At 36.2% G+C, this 17,087-nt stretch overlaps 1 protein-coding gene across 2 annotated transcripts in view; it reads left to right on the top strand.

The window, feature by feature from the left end:
- SLC25A13 (solute carrier family 25 member 13) overlaps positions 1–17,087 on the top strand; it is a 99,088-nt gene that overhangs the window by 56,594 nt on the left and 25,407 nt on the right. For both annotated transcript variants that reach the window (XM_030963576.1, XM_030963568.1), the window contains 8 exons: positions 34–180; positions 1,712–1,850; positions 2,680–2,773; positions 2,946–3,030; positions 5,164–5,248; positions 5,709–5,867; positions 12,496–12,548; positions 13,502–13,582. In XM_030963576.1, the coding sequence (XP_030819436.1) occupies positions 34–180; positions 1,712–1,850; positions 2,680–2,773; positions 2,946–3,030; positions 5,164–5,248; positions 5,709–5,867; positions 12,496–12,548; positions 13,502–13,582 (843 nt within the window). The remainder of the gene's footprint in view (positions 1–33; positions 181–1,711; positions 1,851–2,679; positions 2,774–2,945; positions 3,031–5,163; positions 5,249–5,708; positions 5,868–12,495; positions 12,549–13,501; positions 13,583–17,087) is intronic.

Here is a 17,087-nt window from a genome sequence, read left to right as displayed (position 1 = left end):
CCTAACTGCTTTTTTTTCCCCATATATTTTCAGGAGATACAATTAGAACATGCAAAACAAGCCTTTGTACAGAGAGACAGTGCTCAGTCTGGAAGAGTCACAGCCATGGACTTCAGGGACATTATGGTCACCATCCGGCCACACATGCTGACACCATTTGTAGAAGAATGTCTAGTAGCTGTGAGTAGTTCTGGTATCCCAGCTGGCAGACCTGGGATACAGATGTGGAATTCCTTTTCTTATGTGCCTTGACTACTACACAGCACATAATCCAGCCTGAGGATGCATGTTTTGAAGTTGAACAGTTATTATCTACACATATGAAAATTAACCCTTGTTTGCTGAATATATATGCTCAATGGTCTTGGTTTCCAGAGACAAAAGACAAAGTATGTAGATGGACCTTAGTAATGGCCTGCAAATACTGAGTTTGCCTTTTTCCAGGCATTCCATCATAGTAGACTGTGTCAAATATTTTTGGATGCCATTACATCCCACTTAGGATATCATCCTCAAAGAACTTGCTTTGCAATGTAAATTCTAAGCTCCTGAGTGTGATTTCCAAGTACCTGGGACAATGTATGAATTGGGACATCAGCCAAGGACATTCACTGTATCTTGACCCATAGCTGTTACACTTGATTGTATATTTTGTCTCAGTTTGGAGTGCATAAGGAAAAGAGGTACATTTGGTTTTGACCACAGTTTATGATTTTGTGAACTTGTAGCAGTACATTCCAAGTAACCCAAAGCTTGGCCATATTCAGGTTTGAAGATTTGCTTAAAGATCTGTTTTGCTTTGATTTGCAAGGAAGAGATTTCATCACTTCACTTGCAACTGTGCAAACTCTGACCAGAACATTAGAAGATGCATGCAGCAAAAAGCATAGCCAGAAGATTTAGGAACTGACAGTGAGACTTAGTACTTTTATTTTGGCTCCCTCACAATCTTGTTACCAGCTTTCCTGTGTCATATGCTCTGTCATGAAACATCAGGTATGATTTTTGATTATCCCTCAAGGTCAGTTAAAATTTGGCAAGCTTATACATATTTTTTTTCAGAAATTTGCTTGATAATTTATCTTATAATTTAAATAGTGAATTGATCCAATATTTTTTTTCTGTGTGCAGACCCATCACCACTTTAAGACAAAAGTTTAATCTCAGTTCTCATTTGAAAATGAGTAACTGTTCCAACCTTATTGTTCCCATTATGTTTGACTGCCTGATATAAGCCTGAGAGCTTACTGCTGGTTTTCCATGACTTGAAATGCCTCTGAATTTAAAGGTTTCAATTGACCTTTTTCAGAATATATTTTGGTTTTGTTGAAATTTTCTATATAGTAATATGCTTTACATGTAGAAGTAGATTTCCTCATTACTAGAAATAAGCCAACTTATGAAACATTTCCAACTGAAGCAGGACTGAAACTTGAACTTTGTAAATTACTACTGGTTATGTTGTTGTAATCCTGCATATGTATTTGTTTAGGTTTGTAGGGTGGGGAGAGTTTTATATTCTGGTCATGATTAGTTTCAGTAACATAAGAATCTTTCATAGTTTAAAGTTCTTTATTTTGAAGTTTTTTTGAAAAAGCAAGCCTGTGCTGCTGTCACTCTTGTAAAAGAACACTGTTTGAAAACTTTTATTTCAAGGTTTTTTTAGTCTAGTAACAATCTCTGTTCTCTTTTCCTCTTTTACTGTCTCTAGGCTGCTGGAGGTACCACTTCCCATCAGGTCAGCTTTTCCTATTTTAACGGATTTAATTCTCTCCTTAACAACATGGAGCTCATTAGAAAGATCTACAGTACTCTGGCTGGAAATAGAAAAGATGTGGAAGTCACTAAAGGTTGGTAGAAATATTTGCAGTCTGGAAATTTCCTTGGGTATTTGAATGGAGGGAAAGACCTCATCTGTATGCTTTTAAATCAGTGGGGGCAGGGGGGGAAGCCTACCTTGTTACCATTCCTTGGTTTGCCACTCAGTTTTGTACAGTCCTGTCAGAGTGCACCCTCCAGCTTTTTCATTTTGTTTCAATCAGAAAAAGGTCCTAGTAAACTGGTGGTGGGGGCAGGGTGAGGAAAGTATGTAAAGATATTTAAAAGTTTAAAAAACTTCCTAGGACTCCTGCCAAATTGGCAGCCTATTAAAGTGACCTTCAAGGGTAGTTGAAGAATTCCATAAACTTGTATTGGCGGCACAGTAAGCTGATCTACAAGCTTGGAACAAGATGTTATCTGCTATATCTAACCACTTTTATAGAGAATTCCCTGTGCAACACCAGAGTTTCATTAATGTGGCCTCCTGGGACTATGCATGAAAAGTTCCACATCTCTTTACTCCTGTTTTGGGGGTTTTTCTTTGTTTGCTTTTTATTTTATATTTTTCCCTCTGACCTGCAACTGATTGATACCGTATGTCAAATATCCTAAATCCTGCTGGTAGTACTAAGCTTTAAGACCAGAGAGTTGTACTTACTTGCACGAAGGACAGACCATTTAAAGCACACATTTATGTAGTGACAGGAGCACTTCTATGTTGGGTAACTTACTCCTCTTTCACCCTCCCCAACCAGCGTCTTCTACTTTATACTAAAATATAGTGCAACTTTGGGGTGCTCTGGATTATTTCTTCTGGTTTGATTTAATTTAATTTTCTGTATTTTTATTCTGTTGCAGAGGAGTTTGTTCTGGCAGCCCAGAAATTTGGTCAGGTTACACCCATGGAAGTTGACATCTTGTTTCAGTTAGCAGATCTTTATGAGCCACGGGGGTAAGTGGAGAATTATCTATCCTCCTCTTTTTCCTCTTCTCTTCTTCTTGGAAGGATTGGGAGGTGGTGTTGGAGAACAGGAGAGTGTAGTGTAGTGGCTCACGTGCAGGTAACTTTTAGTGATCTGAAAACCAATCTCTAAGTAAACACTGATGTGAATGAATTTCCTCAGGCGTATGACATTAGCTGACATTGAGAGAATTGCTCCTCTGGAGGAAGGGACGTTGCCCTACAACCTGGCTGAGGCTCAGAGGCAGGTAAGAACAGAAGCCAGCATGATGCTGTCATTTGTTTCCAGTGCCAGGTAAATAGACAGCCAACCTCTTCCTGTTGTTGTCATCTAAGTTGCTTTTCTCTTGTGTTCTGTAATGACTGTGAGGAGTGGCATCTTGTTAGAATTTATTTTTTAACTGGTGTCATGTTCTCTCCATACCTTCTTTGTGTCTTTGTGCCCCTTCCTATTGGGCTCCATTTTAACAGGTCAAATGTAATTTACTTTGGAAAGATAATATGTATAACAGTGTCATCTAGCCAGTCAGTAAATATTAGATGCATGCTTCATTAAGGTGTTTATGTTTTGTGATTCTGTCGCTCTGTGTTCTTTTTAATGAGGAAAAGAGAAAAAAATTAAAATTCAGCATCTAGCCTATGAAATGGCAGCCCTTACTCTGAACACATATGCATGTCCCTGGCTTCACAATGTTCTCTGCTTTGCTTTATGCTCTGTTGAATATCAAAATAGGAGAGCTTATGTATAGACTAACATCACAGCTTCAGTAAAACTATGTCCAAAACCTAAAGGATATTTACTTTCAGTGGTATAACCACAAATGGACTTTGATTTTGAGGCAAAAGGAAATAGGAGTGTTCTTTAAATGTCAAACCTGTTGATCTTTTAGTTTTCGTATTATCATATTTTGTTTTTTCATTGACACAAGTTTCTATACAGATAGATTTTAAACTAACCCTCCTGTTTGTCTCTATTTTAAGGCAGTCTTAACTTTGTGTCTTGTGAGACCAAGGGTTTTTTGTTGGTTTTCTTTTTTCCTGCTCTGGGTCTGTGTGGAGACGCCAGTTTGACCACAATGAGTTGATCCAGGCTACATTTTTAGGACTACCAGGCCATAAGCCAGGCCTCTGTGTGTGTGTGTACACATGAGTCTCTTTTTCTTCTCTTTTTTCTTCTCCTGCCTCCCCTGCATGTGAACACCCCCACCACCACTCCAAGACAGTATCTGGTGTGGTGGTTTTCTGTTTGTTCAAGCACTGACTAAATGGTGATGATGCTGGGCTGAATTCAAGTGAGTTGGCTCCCAAAAGCTCACCATCTATTCCTAGAAGACTCCTAAAGGAGTTAAGAGCATTTGCATTGGGCTGAATATCAAGTGACATAAGTTACAATAGGTGGCAGTAAAAGGTAGAGAAAAATGTGTGATGAAAGTAGCAGCTTCTTCACTTTTCCTTTGGGCCCACTGTCTCTGCTACCATGATTTACGTTGTTCTAAGAGGTGAGGACAATAAACAATGATCCTTAAATCTTTCCATTTCTTCTGTGTATGCGTCCCACCTTTTCATTTTTTTCCACCCAATTCCTTTTTAATGTCAGCTGCTTGATGCTGAGACTGAAAAGATTTTCAGCTACATTGATATCTTTAATTTATTTCTGGTCATCTCCACCTATATTGGAATTAACTAAAATGTAAACACAGGAAAATGTATCCATATTTTTATTTTGTTGCTTTACTTCTATCCTAAAAAGAACATATTGCAGAAAGTGCTAGTAAGTATGAAAGATTTAATGCCCCTGCAGAACTTTTGTTTTCTTTATTTTCCTTCATTAGATAGCAATTTTAAATCTGGAACACTTCTGAAATTTATTTTTCATTGAGTTGAATCTAGTACTCATAGACTGTGAGCAAAATGAAATTGTGGGGGTGCTTTATGGAACCTTATTTTCCTTCAGCCAATCTGTGTGAATGCTTGCATACTTGTTTTGGTAGCCTGGGAAGTAATAGGTGTACCTGGTTTTGGCAACAGTAGAAAGAAATTCCAAGCTGGAGTTACTTTTAGCTGTAGAAGTTTAATGACTGAAGAGGCAATATGTAAGTCCTCATTTAGACCACATTTAGACCATTGATTTTAGAGTTGTATAATTTTGTTGTAGTATCTATTTTCTTTCCTATTCCAATCTGAAGAGGCTGCCTTATATGACACTTAGAAATCAGTGGTAAAGAAATAATAATTGAGAACAAAATCTCTAGTGTATTGTGGAATTTTTTCCAGGTATCCATATACTTATATCTGTCTGATCATGGAAAATTCTCTTGAGAAATGAGATGTTTTGATTGGTTTTCTTGTCTTTCTTTGTGTTTTAAATCCTGCCTTGACAGAAAGCTTCAGGCGATGTGTCTCGACCTGTTCTCATCCAGATTGCAGAATCAGCGTACAGGTTTGCCCTTGGTTCAGTTGCTGGAGGTTAGTCATGGCTGAGCAAAAGAATATTCATCTTCACTGTTTGGGTTTTTTCTTCTTTTCTTTTGCCCTTCTTCTCCTTCTGCCTCTCATTTAAGTGTTAAAGACTTCTCAGACTTTCCCTTGGAGCTGTGTCTAAGGGGTGGGATGACTGTAAGATTGAAGGGGAAAGGATCATCTGGTCTACAAGAATTTTGGAATTTATGAGCTGTTGGAGTTTCCAGGTGGTGTTGCTATCTGATTTGTCCCCAGACAAATTTCAGGAAAATTAAGTTAATAATGAGGTAGGACTGGAAAGTGTATTTGGTTAAAACTGTGGGAGGTAGTTTAATGTATCCAGAATATATAATGAAAAAAAAAGATATAACTAGATATGTTCGATGTAAATGTGAAAGATGACAGTTGCAGTCAAACAGTGCAAATGCAAAATCATGTTTTCTTACATCTTGAATTTTATTTGCAGCTGTTGGAGCCACTGCAGTCTACCCAATTGATTTAGTGAAAACTCGCATGCAAAACCAGCGTTCTACAGGCTCTTTTGTGGGAGAACTAATGTATAAAAACAGCTTTGATTGCTTCAAGAAAGTGCTGCGTTATGAAGGTTTCTTTGGCCTTTATCGAGGTAAGTTTAAAAGGTGTTATATACTAATGATAAGATACTATTAAGAGTTTTGTGTGACTGGATTTTTAAGTCTTTTTAGTTCAGACTTCAGTTTTGCTTCTTTGTTACACGGGAAGGATTTGCAAACTTAAAACCTCACTGTAATGAGAACATTGCTGTAGGACCTATCTGTCCTTTCTCTCCTTATCTGCCATAGGGTAACATTAGCAATTTCCTACAGCAAAAATATATTGTTAGTCAAGTTCTCATTTCCTTAGCAGTGCTTAGTGCCCAGAGTGTTTTGTCCTGTTTGGTAAGAAGTTAGATCATCTGTGAGTTTTTGTTCTTTGCAGTACTTTTTGTTGTGTTTCTTTTGAGACTAAATGGTCTGTGCGAATCAGTTGCATTTGCTTCAGTAATCATTGGAAATAGTCATCTTTATCAAGTTTTATGTATACCTTTTCTTGGGTTGTCACTGTGGAGTCAGCCGCAGTGATTCATTGGGTTTCAGCCCACTTAGCTTTATATATGTAACCAATACACTTAAGTTACAAAGTTACCCATTCCAACCTGCCTTCATAGTCAGTGGAGAAAGCTCCAAAATCCATTGACCGTGTTCAGGATGTAAATCATACCCACTTTGAAGCTTAGATAAGTGCCTGAAGTTAAATGGTGACTTTTTTTTTTTTTGTTCTGTCCTTGTCCCAGTTGTGGCATCAGTGATGTCAGTTCAGGTAATTCAGGAGGAGTCATAAAGAATCAGGAACCTCAGAGTGAGATTTCAGTTCTTCTCTGTCACAGAGTTAAAGAAAATTATATTTCTGGTGTCACAATTATTGAAATCTTTTATGCCCCTCTGCCATATTTGTAGGGGAGATTTTGAAACTTGCATTACTGACTTCATTTTTAGCTAGCTTGCTTAGAAACTTCTTTTCACTTGTGGAAAAGGATATTGTAATGAAAGAAATTAATTGTTAAAGGCAGTTCAGTAAGGAATGAAGAACAGAGGATTTTAGTAACATATTATTATGAACTGGCAAAGTGGTGTGCACCTTAAAAAAAAAGTAACAGTTCATAAAACAATGTGGGAAACAACATTAAAACAAGTTGGTGTGATAGATGTGCACACTATAACATATGACCTGGGTGGCTAGGTGGCTCCTCTGCAAAATACAGACTCTGTAATTATTTCAGCACAATTGGAGATGGGAAAGCTCTCTTATTACTGACTGAGTTTGAGGCCATTTTTGGAGTAGACATAATAATTTAATAAAGAGTATTGACATGGTCTCTATTTTGTCAGGATTTATAGCAATCAAAATCTTTCAAAAGTCACAGTTATTACTAAGGAACCAAATGTATTCTTTGCAAATTTTTGTCTGCTTCTTCCAGCATCCTGAAAGAATAAATATTCAGAATTCTACTATTGCCTCCTTCTGTCTTATTGAAATTCTGAAGGACAGTGATTTTTTTCACCTGGGAAAAAAAAACAGATGAAAACTCAGAAATGTCATAAATGCATGTTCTTAACTCTGTTTGCTTGTCCTGAGTTTGGAATGATTTTTTCATTGCCAGGTTTAGGGAACCTTAGGAAACTTCATCAGTATTGGTTGTCCTTCCGTTCTCCGTCATCTTTACTACTTTCCTGTTTTCCAAGGAGTACCGAATAGTGAAATCTCAGTTTGGTGGAGCTGAACTTCTAAGACCAGGCCAATAATCTAATTTCTGGCTTATATAGTCAAATACCATCATTTTAGAGGCAAATTGAGACCTGCTGTTCTACAAATTCTCTCCTTAAGGAGCACCCTGACTTAGCTCTTTTTAAAGAGGCAAATAGAGAAAACTGCTTAAAAATCTAGAGTTCCTTCTGTGCAGTTCTGTAAATTCAGACTGTTGCTCACTCTCTCGGGAGATGTTGAAGAAAGTTAAGGAGCTGAGTGCAGAAGGGAGTTTCCAGTTAAGCTTGAGAGGAAGGAAGATTTGAAAGGAGCATTTTATAGATTAGTGTAATTACCCAATGTAATGCAGTAAACATTTAGCAAGAGTCATCTTAGTCTAGTCTTGAATTCTACCCTAGGTGGGACACGCTACAGAGTACATTACCTTTTACTACTCATCGGTCACTGCAATTCTTTCTTCAGCTGATTTCTTCAGGGTTAAGTCAGTGTGGGTGGTTTTGTCCCCACTGAAGGAGGGGGTAATCACTGGGAGACTTCTCCTTGGCTGAATAGATGCAAAAGCTTTTTAAAAATTGTACTAGAAACATTTAGAGCAGTGGTCTCTTTGTCATGATGCACTTAAAGAAAGCAAGCAGAAATTATAAGCCCCACTCGGAACTCAGACATTTCAGATATTCTTAATAAAAGGCTCATATTTCCATCCAACAAAGTGAACTGATTTTTCTTTTTTGTACCACTGTTTTTTTCCAAACTTGGTTTTAAACCACCATCTCAGATAAGGATAAATTACACCATCTTGTGGATATATAGGGAGCACTAAATTTCGTTTGATGTTAGTTTGGTTCTAAGTGTAATCAATGTTTCCACTGAGAAGACTCTAGGATTAAAAAAAACCAAACCAACAAAAACAAACATGATAGAAACCTCTGTAAAGTCTTTATAATATGCATTATATTAATACTGTGTAGTTAGCATTTTTTAAAGACTTTATATCTGAGATAAATTTTTCATCTGTCTCTCAGCAAGGCTGAAAAGAATGCTCATCTCATATACCTGTAATTTACTGTTGTGTCTACGTTTATACCTGAAATGCATATTTAGAAACTCACAGGTATTTTTATGCATGCAAATTTAAGGAAATTTTGAAAGTTGTGATTTGTCAAGGTCTCTTCCAACTGATGAGGTCACCTACATGTCATAATAAAATTTTAATCAAAGTCCACCTGATGAGTCACAGAATGCTTCACAGACTTAAGCAAAGCATCCAGTAGAGATTATTTCACACATACTTGATCAAAGTTTCATGGGAAATTTAAGTACCAGAGATAAAATATAGTTCAGGAAAATGCTTGGTAGCCATGCTGTTAATGCCACTTTGCCTGGAGGATGGAAAAAACAGGGAATGCTATTGAAGACACTGTCATCTGTGGTCATTAGCTGTTCAGGAGCTTGTTTGTTAGTTTTATTTCTGTTGATGGTGCTTCTAGCCCTGCAGTGACTCCAAATGCCATCTAATTTAGATTTTAATGATTTGTTCATCATCCAGCTTCATTATTACTGATGGACTCCCATGCTAATGATGCAAAAATACTGTGGCAGGAGCTTTCCTTCCAAATTATACAATGGAATACCATATATATAGATGGGAACTACAAGCCTACTTGTACCCCAAGTTCTGTCAAAGCACAAAATTTTCAGGAAATACCCCATTTCCAGTTTGAGGGAGCTATATTTGAATAGCAACTGGTGATTAATTGTCTAATTTATTGTGTGAATCCTGTAATGGAAAAATGCCCTAATGGCTTCAAATATTTTGTCGAGACCAAGCAACAAAACCTTCAGTCACTGTTTTTTCTTAATATGAAGGGAAAATCACATCTGTTACACGGTGTGAAACTGAAACTTCTCTGTTAGACATCTAAAAAAAATACTTTGTCCCAGTAAGATTTTTGTTTCTCAGTGCTATGAGTACTGCTGGGCTGGACGAGCTGTTGTGTGTGTATTCACAATGTATTTGGACTGCTTTCAGAAAATAACTTGTAGGGTGTCACAAAATGAATGCAGCTTTTGGTGCTCTGTCTTGCACACACCTTCCCCTTCCCTAAGAGTCCCACTATGACAGTGTGTCAGATACAAAGTGGTACATTGTAATTGCTGCTAAAAAGCCTTGGATATAAAAAGGCCCTGAATAATGTGTTTACTGTGTACTGTACTAGCAAGCTGCCTATGTGCAAGATATTCTGCTCTGATGTTATAAAAGGCATGCATTTTTAAGGCACTGTCAGACATTTCTAAGCCTGTTCCCCATGTGTGTATGTGTCATATTGCTGATCTGCTAATGCATAGTAACACTAAGAAATTCCCACCATCTCAAGATAACCCCAACAGAAATACGACATTTTCATATGGGGCCTTTGATGTGCTTTCTTTCTTTCAAAACTTAGCATCTTTATCATGTTTAGAAATGTCTCGACAGTGTTTCAGGGCTCTCATCAAAACAATAAAGAAAAGAACATTTAATTTTGATGGTCATAGCATATAGAATGCACAGGTACTACTTTGAGATAGGTGTGAGATCAAATGAAGGGTCCCTCTGCCTTCCTAAGATGCTGGAGACAGTAGGCCTAGCTGCACCTGGTATGGCTATAAAACCTGGTCTTAAAATTCATGCTACCTTTCATAGGACACCGTCTGCTATACTGCAGTAGATGTATACAGCATTATCTGTAATTAAACTTACAAAGCACTTTTATACTATAAAATCATGTGTGAAGTAGAGGCAGGAAAAGAGAAAAATGTTCTAGGTTTTGGTTGTTCAGCTGGGTTTTTCTGGTGTTGGGATTTTTTTAAACTCCTGCCTATTTCTATTTAATCTTTCTCTTCTCTACCTCAAAGTTTTATGGAAAGCTTTGGGTTGTAACAGTCCCATTCAAATTTCAGTACAAAAGGAATAAACCAGATGGAAAAAAAATAACTTGTGCCAAGATAAACATCTTTTTCTTATGACTTTCAAGTGTTTTTACAAAGGCAAAGTTTTGGGAGCTGAAAAATGGTTAAAAGGCCATCTTCAGATCAGTTCAGTGAAAATGGATTTAATTTGTCCTGCTAATGTTGGTTCTAAGATTGGAGGTTTATGCAGATCATCAACTGGACTACTTTTATACTATTCCTATCTTGATATTTTAGAATGGCTTTTTCTGTGATTTATTTGATAAAATATGACTTGAAAGTCATGGTATATATAGCTTGGGTGTAATAATATATGTATATGTGATTTTAAAATTAATGACCTTTGTATTTAGAATTGTATCTGCTATATCAGACCTGCTTAATTTTTCTGGATTAGGTTTAAGATGTGCATTTAAAGTATATGGAACAATTTTTAAACTCTGAAGCTACAATGTTTATATAAAAGCCATAATGTTTATATAAAGCCACACATGTCCTGTAGCAAGTTGTAAATATTATAGCAATTACAAAGATAATTTTGTAATGAAAAAATCCTGTTCATTTTATATTATTGTGTTTCCCTCACAGTGCTGCAGATAATGTAATATTTAATTACATAATTTGGAATGGCTTAATGGTTTTTCATTGAGGTCTGGTTTCACGTCAACTGTACAAGTAACACTTTTTAAGAGACTCAGATTCTAAAATTTAACTTACTCTGTAGAATCTCTTTTGGTTTTGAGCAACTGTATATGAACTTGGTGCTACTGTATTTTTAAATTTGAATATTCAGTCATATGATCATAATGCAGCATAGTTATCTTGGGTAAATGTTACATGTATATGTACATTAGTATAAAGACATCAGTGTACGAATATGGTTGGGTCTCCTGCTACCACAAACCAAATTATGCTTTTCTTCAATGCCAATTTCTTATTAGGAGAATCTGTAGGAACCAGTAAAGCTGATGGATGGTAGCAGGATTGAAGAATATACTAAATCAGACCATGTGCATTTTTCTCTGTGCTATTCTGACATTCAGTTCTTTAAGAAAATGCTTTTTAGGAGGTTAACTTTTAGAGGTGGAAACTTACTTGTTTTGGGGGTTTCTTTTCAACAAAATAAAACCATGGAGAGGTGAAAATGTCAGGCTTTTTAGAAAGCACCCAAATATGCTGCCTGAGCTGCTAAAACAAAGGGTTCTGTACCAGGAGCTCTAGCTGGGGTGATTTTCTCACATTTTTGAATGGTGTCCTAATTTCATTATGCTGATGAATGCTTGCAACACCATTCTAGCTTCAGGCTTTGTTGGTAAGCTTTGCCTATTTTTAGGCTGTGTCATTCAAATGTTTACAAAATATCGACCATTCACTTCAAACAAGTGAAGCTGACAGTCAGAAATTCACACTTCCAGTTCTGTAACACATCACTTCTAACAAAATAAAATAGAAAATTCTATACCTGGGTAGAAAGCAACATAACTTCCTTTGTTTTAAGAGCTGATGATTTAGCTGGGCAAAGAGCTCAAGAATGCAGTCATACGTGTTTGAATGTTTTGCATTATTTTGATTCCTATCCCCTTCAGTCCTGCCATCTAATGCCATTGTTTTTGCTAGGAAAAGGTACTGAGGTTTTGACTTTTGAAGTGGATTCATTGTGTATCTCACAAAATTAATTAGAAGGTCTTGATTTTTGTGTGAAGATGCAGAAAATAAAAGTCAGCTTAGGACATTACTGAAACATATTTGGCAAAACTATAATAGTGTTTAAACATAAAATGAGCTAGTATGAATTAAAAAGAAAAAGAAACAAATACATATAGACAGTGGTAGCACTTGAAGTGGTAGCACAAAGTTTGTTCTCAAAATTGAATGTTTTAAGTACTCTCATTATATATAATAACACAAAATTGCTGTAAAAATCGCCTGTTTCTAGGTGCTGGTCTCTACATACATTTGTTGATGTGTTTATTTAATACCAAGTTACTCAATGCCTTGAATTCTCTGTTTCCATGTTACAGGTCTGTTACCACAGCTATTAGGAGTAGCACCAGAGAAGGCCATAAAACTTACTGTAAGTTTGTAAATGGATTTTTTTCACATTTTTCCACATTGTAAAATGCAGCAAATTAAAATTAGCAATTGTTAATATCTGACTTGTGAACAGTACAGGTGGCATACAAGTCTCATCCAGAGGTGTACATGTAAATTTTAAGAATCTTACTGAAAACTTACTTTTGGACTCACTCCAAAATAGAACAAGCTCATTCAACTTGTTCAGCTCATCTGCTTGTTTGCAAGTAGCATAGGCCTTTGGTTTCACTTCTTAGCAAGTCAGAATAGTTACTTATTGGAGGGCTTTTGTTTTTGTATCTGCACGTGGTTACTGTATATATGATTCCAGTGCAATAGGAGATAGATAATATGAGCATGTAGTGAATTTTGGTAAGACAGGAACTTGTTTGTGTGATGGTTTTTTCTAAATGTTTTACTTCTGTAATTTTGTTATTTCTTAAGTGTTTGTAAGGCACTTAAGAATTTCTTATTATAATCCAATCATAATATATTGTTTGTTCACTGATAAGACAGTATTCATCAAAGCTAGTAGTATGCATTTTTAAAAAAAGGCACGTAATGCTATCAATTGAACTGCCATTGTGTTAAAGCTTAGTATTGAACATTCTGATATTAATTTGACATTTTAATTTGTTAATTTTAATTTTTTATTAATTTGACACCTCTAAAATATTAATGTATTTTATCATTTTCTGATATTAAAAATTACATTATTAGCAATTATTTATCTTTTGAATAATAAGTATTTGAATTATACTGCAAATTCTTTTTAGAAGGAAGAACATAGCTTTAGAATATTTAATATAAAATCTAAGACTGATTTCTTTGATATCTTGCAGTTTGGTAGCTTAGTAGATATATTTGCATTTTCATTTGCACAGAATTTGCAGCTGATGAGTGTTTTCTCTGACCTTTTAATTTATCAGCTTTCATAAATGTTTGTCTTTTAAGGTTAATGATTTTGTGAGAGATAAGTTCAGGGCTAAAGATGGATCTGTCCCACTGGCTGCAGAAATTCTTGCTGGTGGCTGTGTAAGTATCTTTAATTTCCTTCATATGACATTCATGAAAGTGCAGTTCATAAGATTAATTGTGTGGACTAAGGCTTCTGTTTAACCACAGATCCGGTTCAAGAGCAGACTCTGCTAGAGCATCTCAGTTCTTTCCTAGATAGGCCAGCCGTTCTTGATGAAAGGGTAAATGTTCCTGTGCATCGTGCCTTTTAACTGTGCTCTCTAATTCTCACAGCTTAGAGTTTGTTTCCTTAATCAAGAATGTGTCTTTATTCATGTTGGCTGTAGCTTATGGCCTAAAGAGGATTCATGCTAACCTTTCCAGAAGTTAATAATTAGTTACTACTTTGTGGCACCCACTCTACCACGTCACTTCTTTCCTGATGTGTTACTGCACCCACTAATTTTCACTTTTTGCAGTGATACTGGCTTTTTGAAATGGCAAAGACTGCTCATGCTTCTTTGAGTTCGTAGCAGACGTAGGCTGTGTAATGTTAACTCAGAGCATAATGCATTCCTGAATGTAGGCTGTATTTAAAACCCACTAAGATTTTAAGAGTGTTTTCCTTGCACAAAGTAGTATCTTAATGAACAACTGGCGCATTACCGGGTAAATGACAATACTTCACTACTTGGTCTAGTTCTGTCTGTTCATATTACAGCTTACTGTACCTGGTGTATTGATTTGTTCAAGCAAATGTAAATACTTTAGGTAAAACGAATAGTTGTTCAAAGACCAGTACATTTTGCAGATAAAGAGCACTGTTTATTTAAAACAGCTTTGATCACTGGGGCAGAGCAATGTTGGTGTATTTTTAATTCATCTTTGTTTCTGCTGTCATAAGACAGATGAGGTCATATTTTCAAGCAGCTTCTACCTGTGTCGCAAACTACAGTGAGCAGCAACTTAAATAAAAATGCTTGCATCTTAACCTCAGTAGGTGCAGAGATTTGTGCTGTGTGTGCTTGCAGTAAGTGAACTACGATTATCTGAGCCTCAGGGTGCAGTGCCTCGCTTGCATTGCAGGCTGAGAAGCCCTGGCTTTCTGTAATTCTCAGGAGATGGGGCAGGATTTGGCTGCTGTCTCACTGCTCCTTCTGTTTGATCACTGACCTGTTGTAGACTGCCAGGTAGGATCCCCTTGTTCTGTAACTTTAGGAGCATTCAGGGAAGAAAAAAAGAAGGGGAGGGAGAGAAGAATGTGGGTCTCTGAAGCCCTAAATAAAAAGCATGCTGTAAATGAAGGAAAAATGCAATAAAGCACTTGCAGAGTAAAAAGTATTTGCCCCTTACACTAATAAAAAGTCTCATGAACATAGCAGCCATAGAGAATTCTGCAAAATTTTCATTTAAAATGTCATTTGATCTAGAGATTTTATTTTACAGACCGCTGTGAATTTTTTAATGCAGTAGAAAAAGCACTCTTTACAGAGACCTGTCATTCATAAGAATGCTGCAGCAAGCTTTTTGCCAGCAGTTCATTGTAAACGAAGGATCTGCTTTAAGAGATAGGTGGTTTGAGATGTATTTTAAATGTCCTATAAATGTTGGCTTGTCCTAAATTTTTATTAACAGTGAGATGCTGCATGAAGTTGTAGCAGTAGACATGCAGAGGCAGAATGCCCTGAGTTTTCTTTTAACTGCAGTGCTCCACTTAAAGGCATAGCTTGGTGCCAGGTAGATAGGTTGCAACTTGTCTCTTCTGCAGGTGGTCTTTGGGTTCTTTTGTAATTTTAAACCCAATTCAGACTAGTAACAGAGACTCTTTATCAGCAGTTCCTAGGTTTTTTGGGGTGAATTTTTCCATCATGGTGTAAATATATGTGTTAAATATGAAGTACCAAAAACATGCTTTTTCCTCTAGCTTTCAACATTGTATTGGTCCAACTTTTAGTCCCCGTTTAAGCCATCGTGAAACCTGTGATTTCATTGTGGAAGCAGCACGGACAGTGCTGAATGCTCGAAAATTGTCACTCTTGGATTTTTACCTCATTTCGCAATGTAGTAATTGCTTATGTGGGAGGCAAGAAGACAGGAGGGCATGATGTGTTAAAGTCTAAAAAGGGGAAGACAACTAAGATTAATTTTCTAAGACTCCTGCCCTATCACCTTTCCATGTTCTACGTCTAATTCTCAGCTGGGATTGTGTTACAAACACAAATTTAAATTTTTCTTCTTCAGTGCTTCTGTTTCCTTGGAGTGTATTCATTGCTTATGCAAGAGCTGAGTGCTGGGATGCATGCTAGTTTGTAATGTTTTAAATAGCAGCCCTGTGAATATGGTATAGTAATAATACCTAGGAAAGGGAGGACAAGCAGATATTTGGATAGGCTGGGTTTTTCAGTAACACAAAGGGCTTTGAAGGGGTCAGTATCACCTGAGTAGCTCCACTCTGCTGTTTGCCCAACCATTGCCAGGCATTGACTTTTAAGTCTCCAAGGAGTTCACTTTGCATCATAATTGCTGTGAATTAGTACACATGGCTGACTTTTGCACTTGTAACTAAAGCTGATTGTTTCATTGAACAAGTCTTTTTCTGTTTTGTAAACTGTTTTCTCTCCTAAAAAAAAGAAAGAAGAGAAGAAGAAAATAGATCTTTTATTTCATGACCTTGTGACACTTAATTCAGTTAACAGCCTGTTTCATAGCTTTTTATTACGTGAAGATGAAAGCGATAGGTAGGTTGAGATTTTTTTTTTTGAGACCCCCAAGAATACAATTAAAAGTACAACCTTTATACTTAGGGAAGGCTGTTATGTAAATTACTAACACAAGATTTCCATCTCCTTAGTTTGTAAGAAATTTTCCTAATGACTATAGTATTTATTACCCATAAAAATGCATGTAGCTTTCAGATTTGCACAATGCCTGACACCCACCATGAACTCTGATCTCTGCTGTGCATTTTGGACTCTCATCACTCATGCAAATCCTACATAACCCTTATCATTATGAGTCTAGTGAAAATCTTCAGTTTCAAGGCATGGTGTAATGATGCTGTAGAGCTATGATCTGCTGAGCATCTAAACCACAAAGCTGACTTAACCTTATTGAATTAAAATGGACACATATATGCTGGGTTTGATTTTTGCTAATGCTATAACTTACCTTCGGAATTCCTTAATAAAAGGATGTGTAAGCTGTAAGTACTATACTATAAATTTTTTTTTATAGTGGCAATAATATTGAAATTTCTGGAAGCTTTATTTCATGGTCTTTTACTTGATTTTATATTTTAAATAAAAATAATTTTATAATTTTATATTTGAAATAAAAAAATAATTTAAAGTCATATCAAGTTTAGCTGCTTGCTTTTTTAATCTTAATTCACTTACAGGCATCTGTTGAAAGTAACCTGATTTTTTAATATAGCATTATATATATTTTTTTTTAGTTATATTAACACATGGAAAACTCTCTTTGTAAAAGTGTCATAAATACTATATTTGGGGTTTTGAGACATTACCTTTAATTCTAACATTTTAGGTGAGACAGTCATTTTGCTTAGTACCTTAAATAAAGC

This window comes from Camarhynchus parvulus, chromosome 2, assembly GCF_901933205.1.
Source record: "Camarhynchus parvulus chromosome 2, STF_HiC, whole genome shotgun sequence".
NCBI lineage: Eukaryota > Metazoa > Chordata > Aves > Passeriformes > Thraupidae > Camarhynchus > Camarhynchus parvulus.
This window is presented reverse-complemented; position numbering and strand designations above follow the sequence as displayed.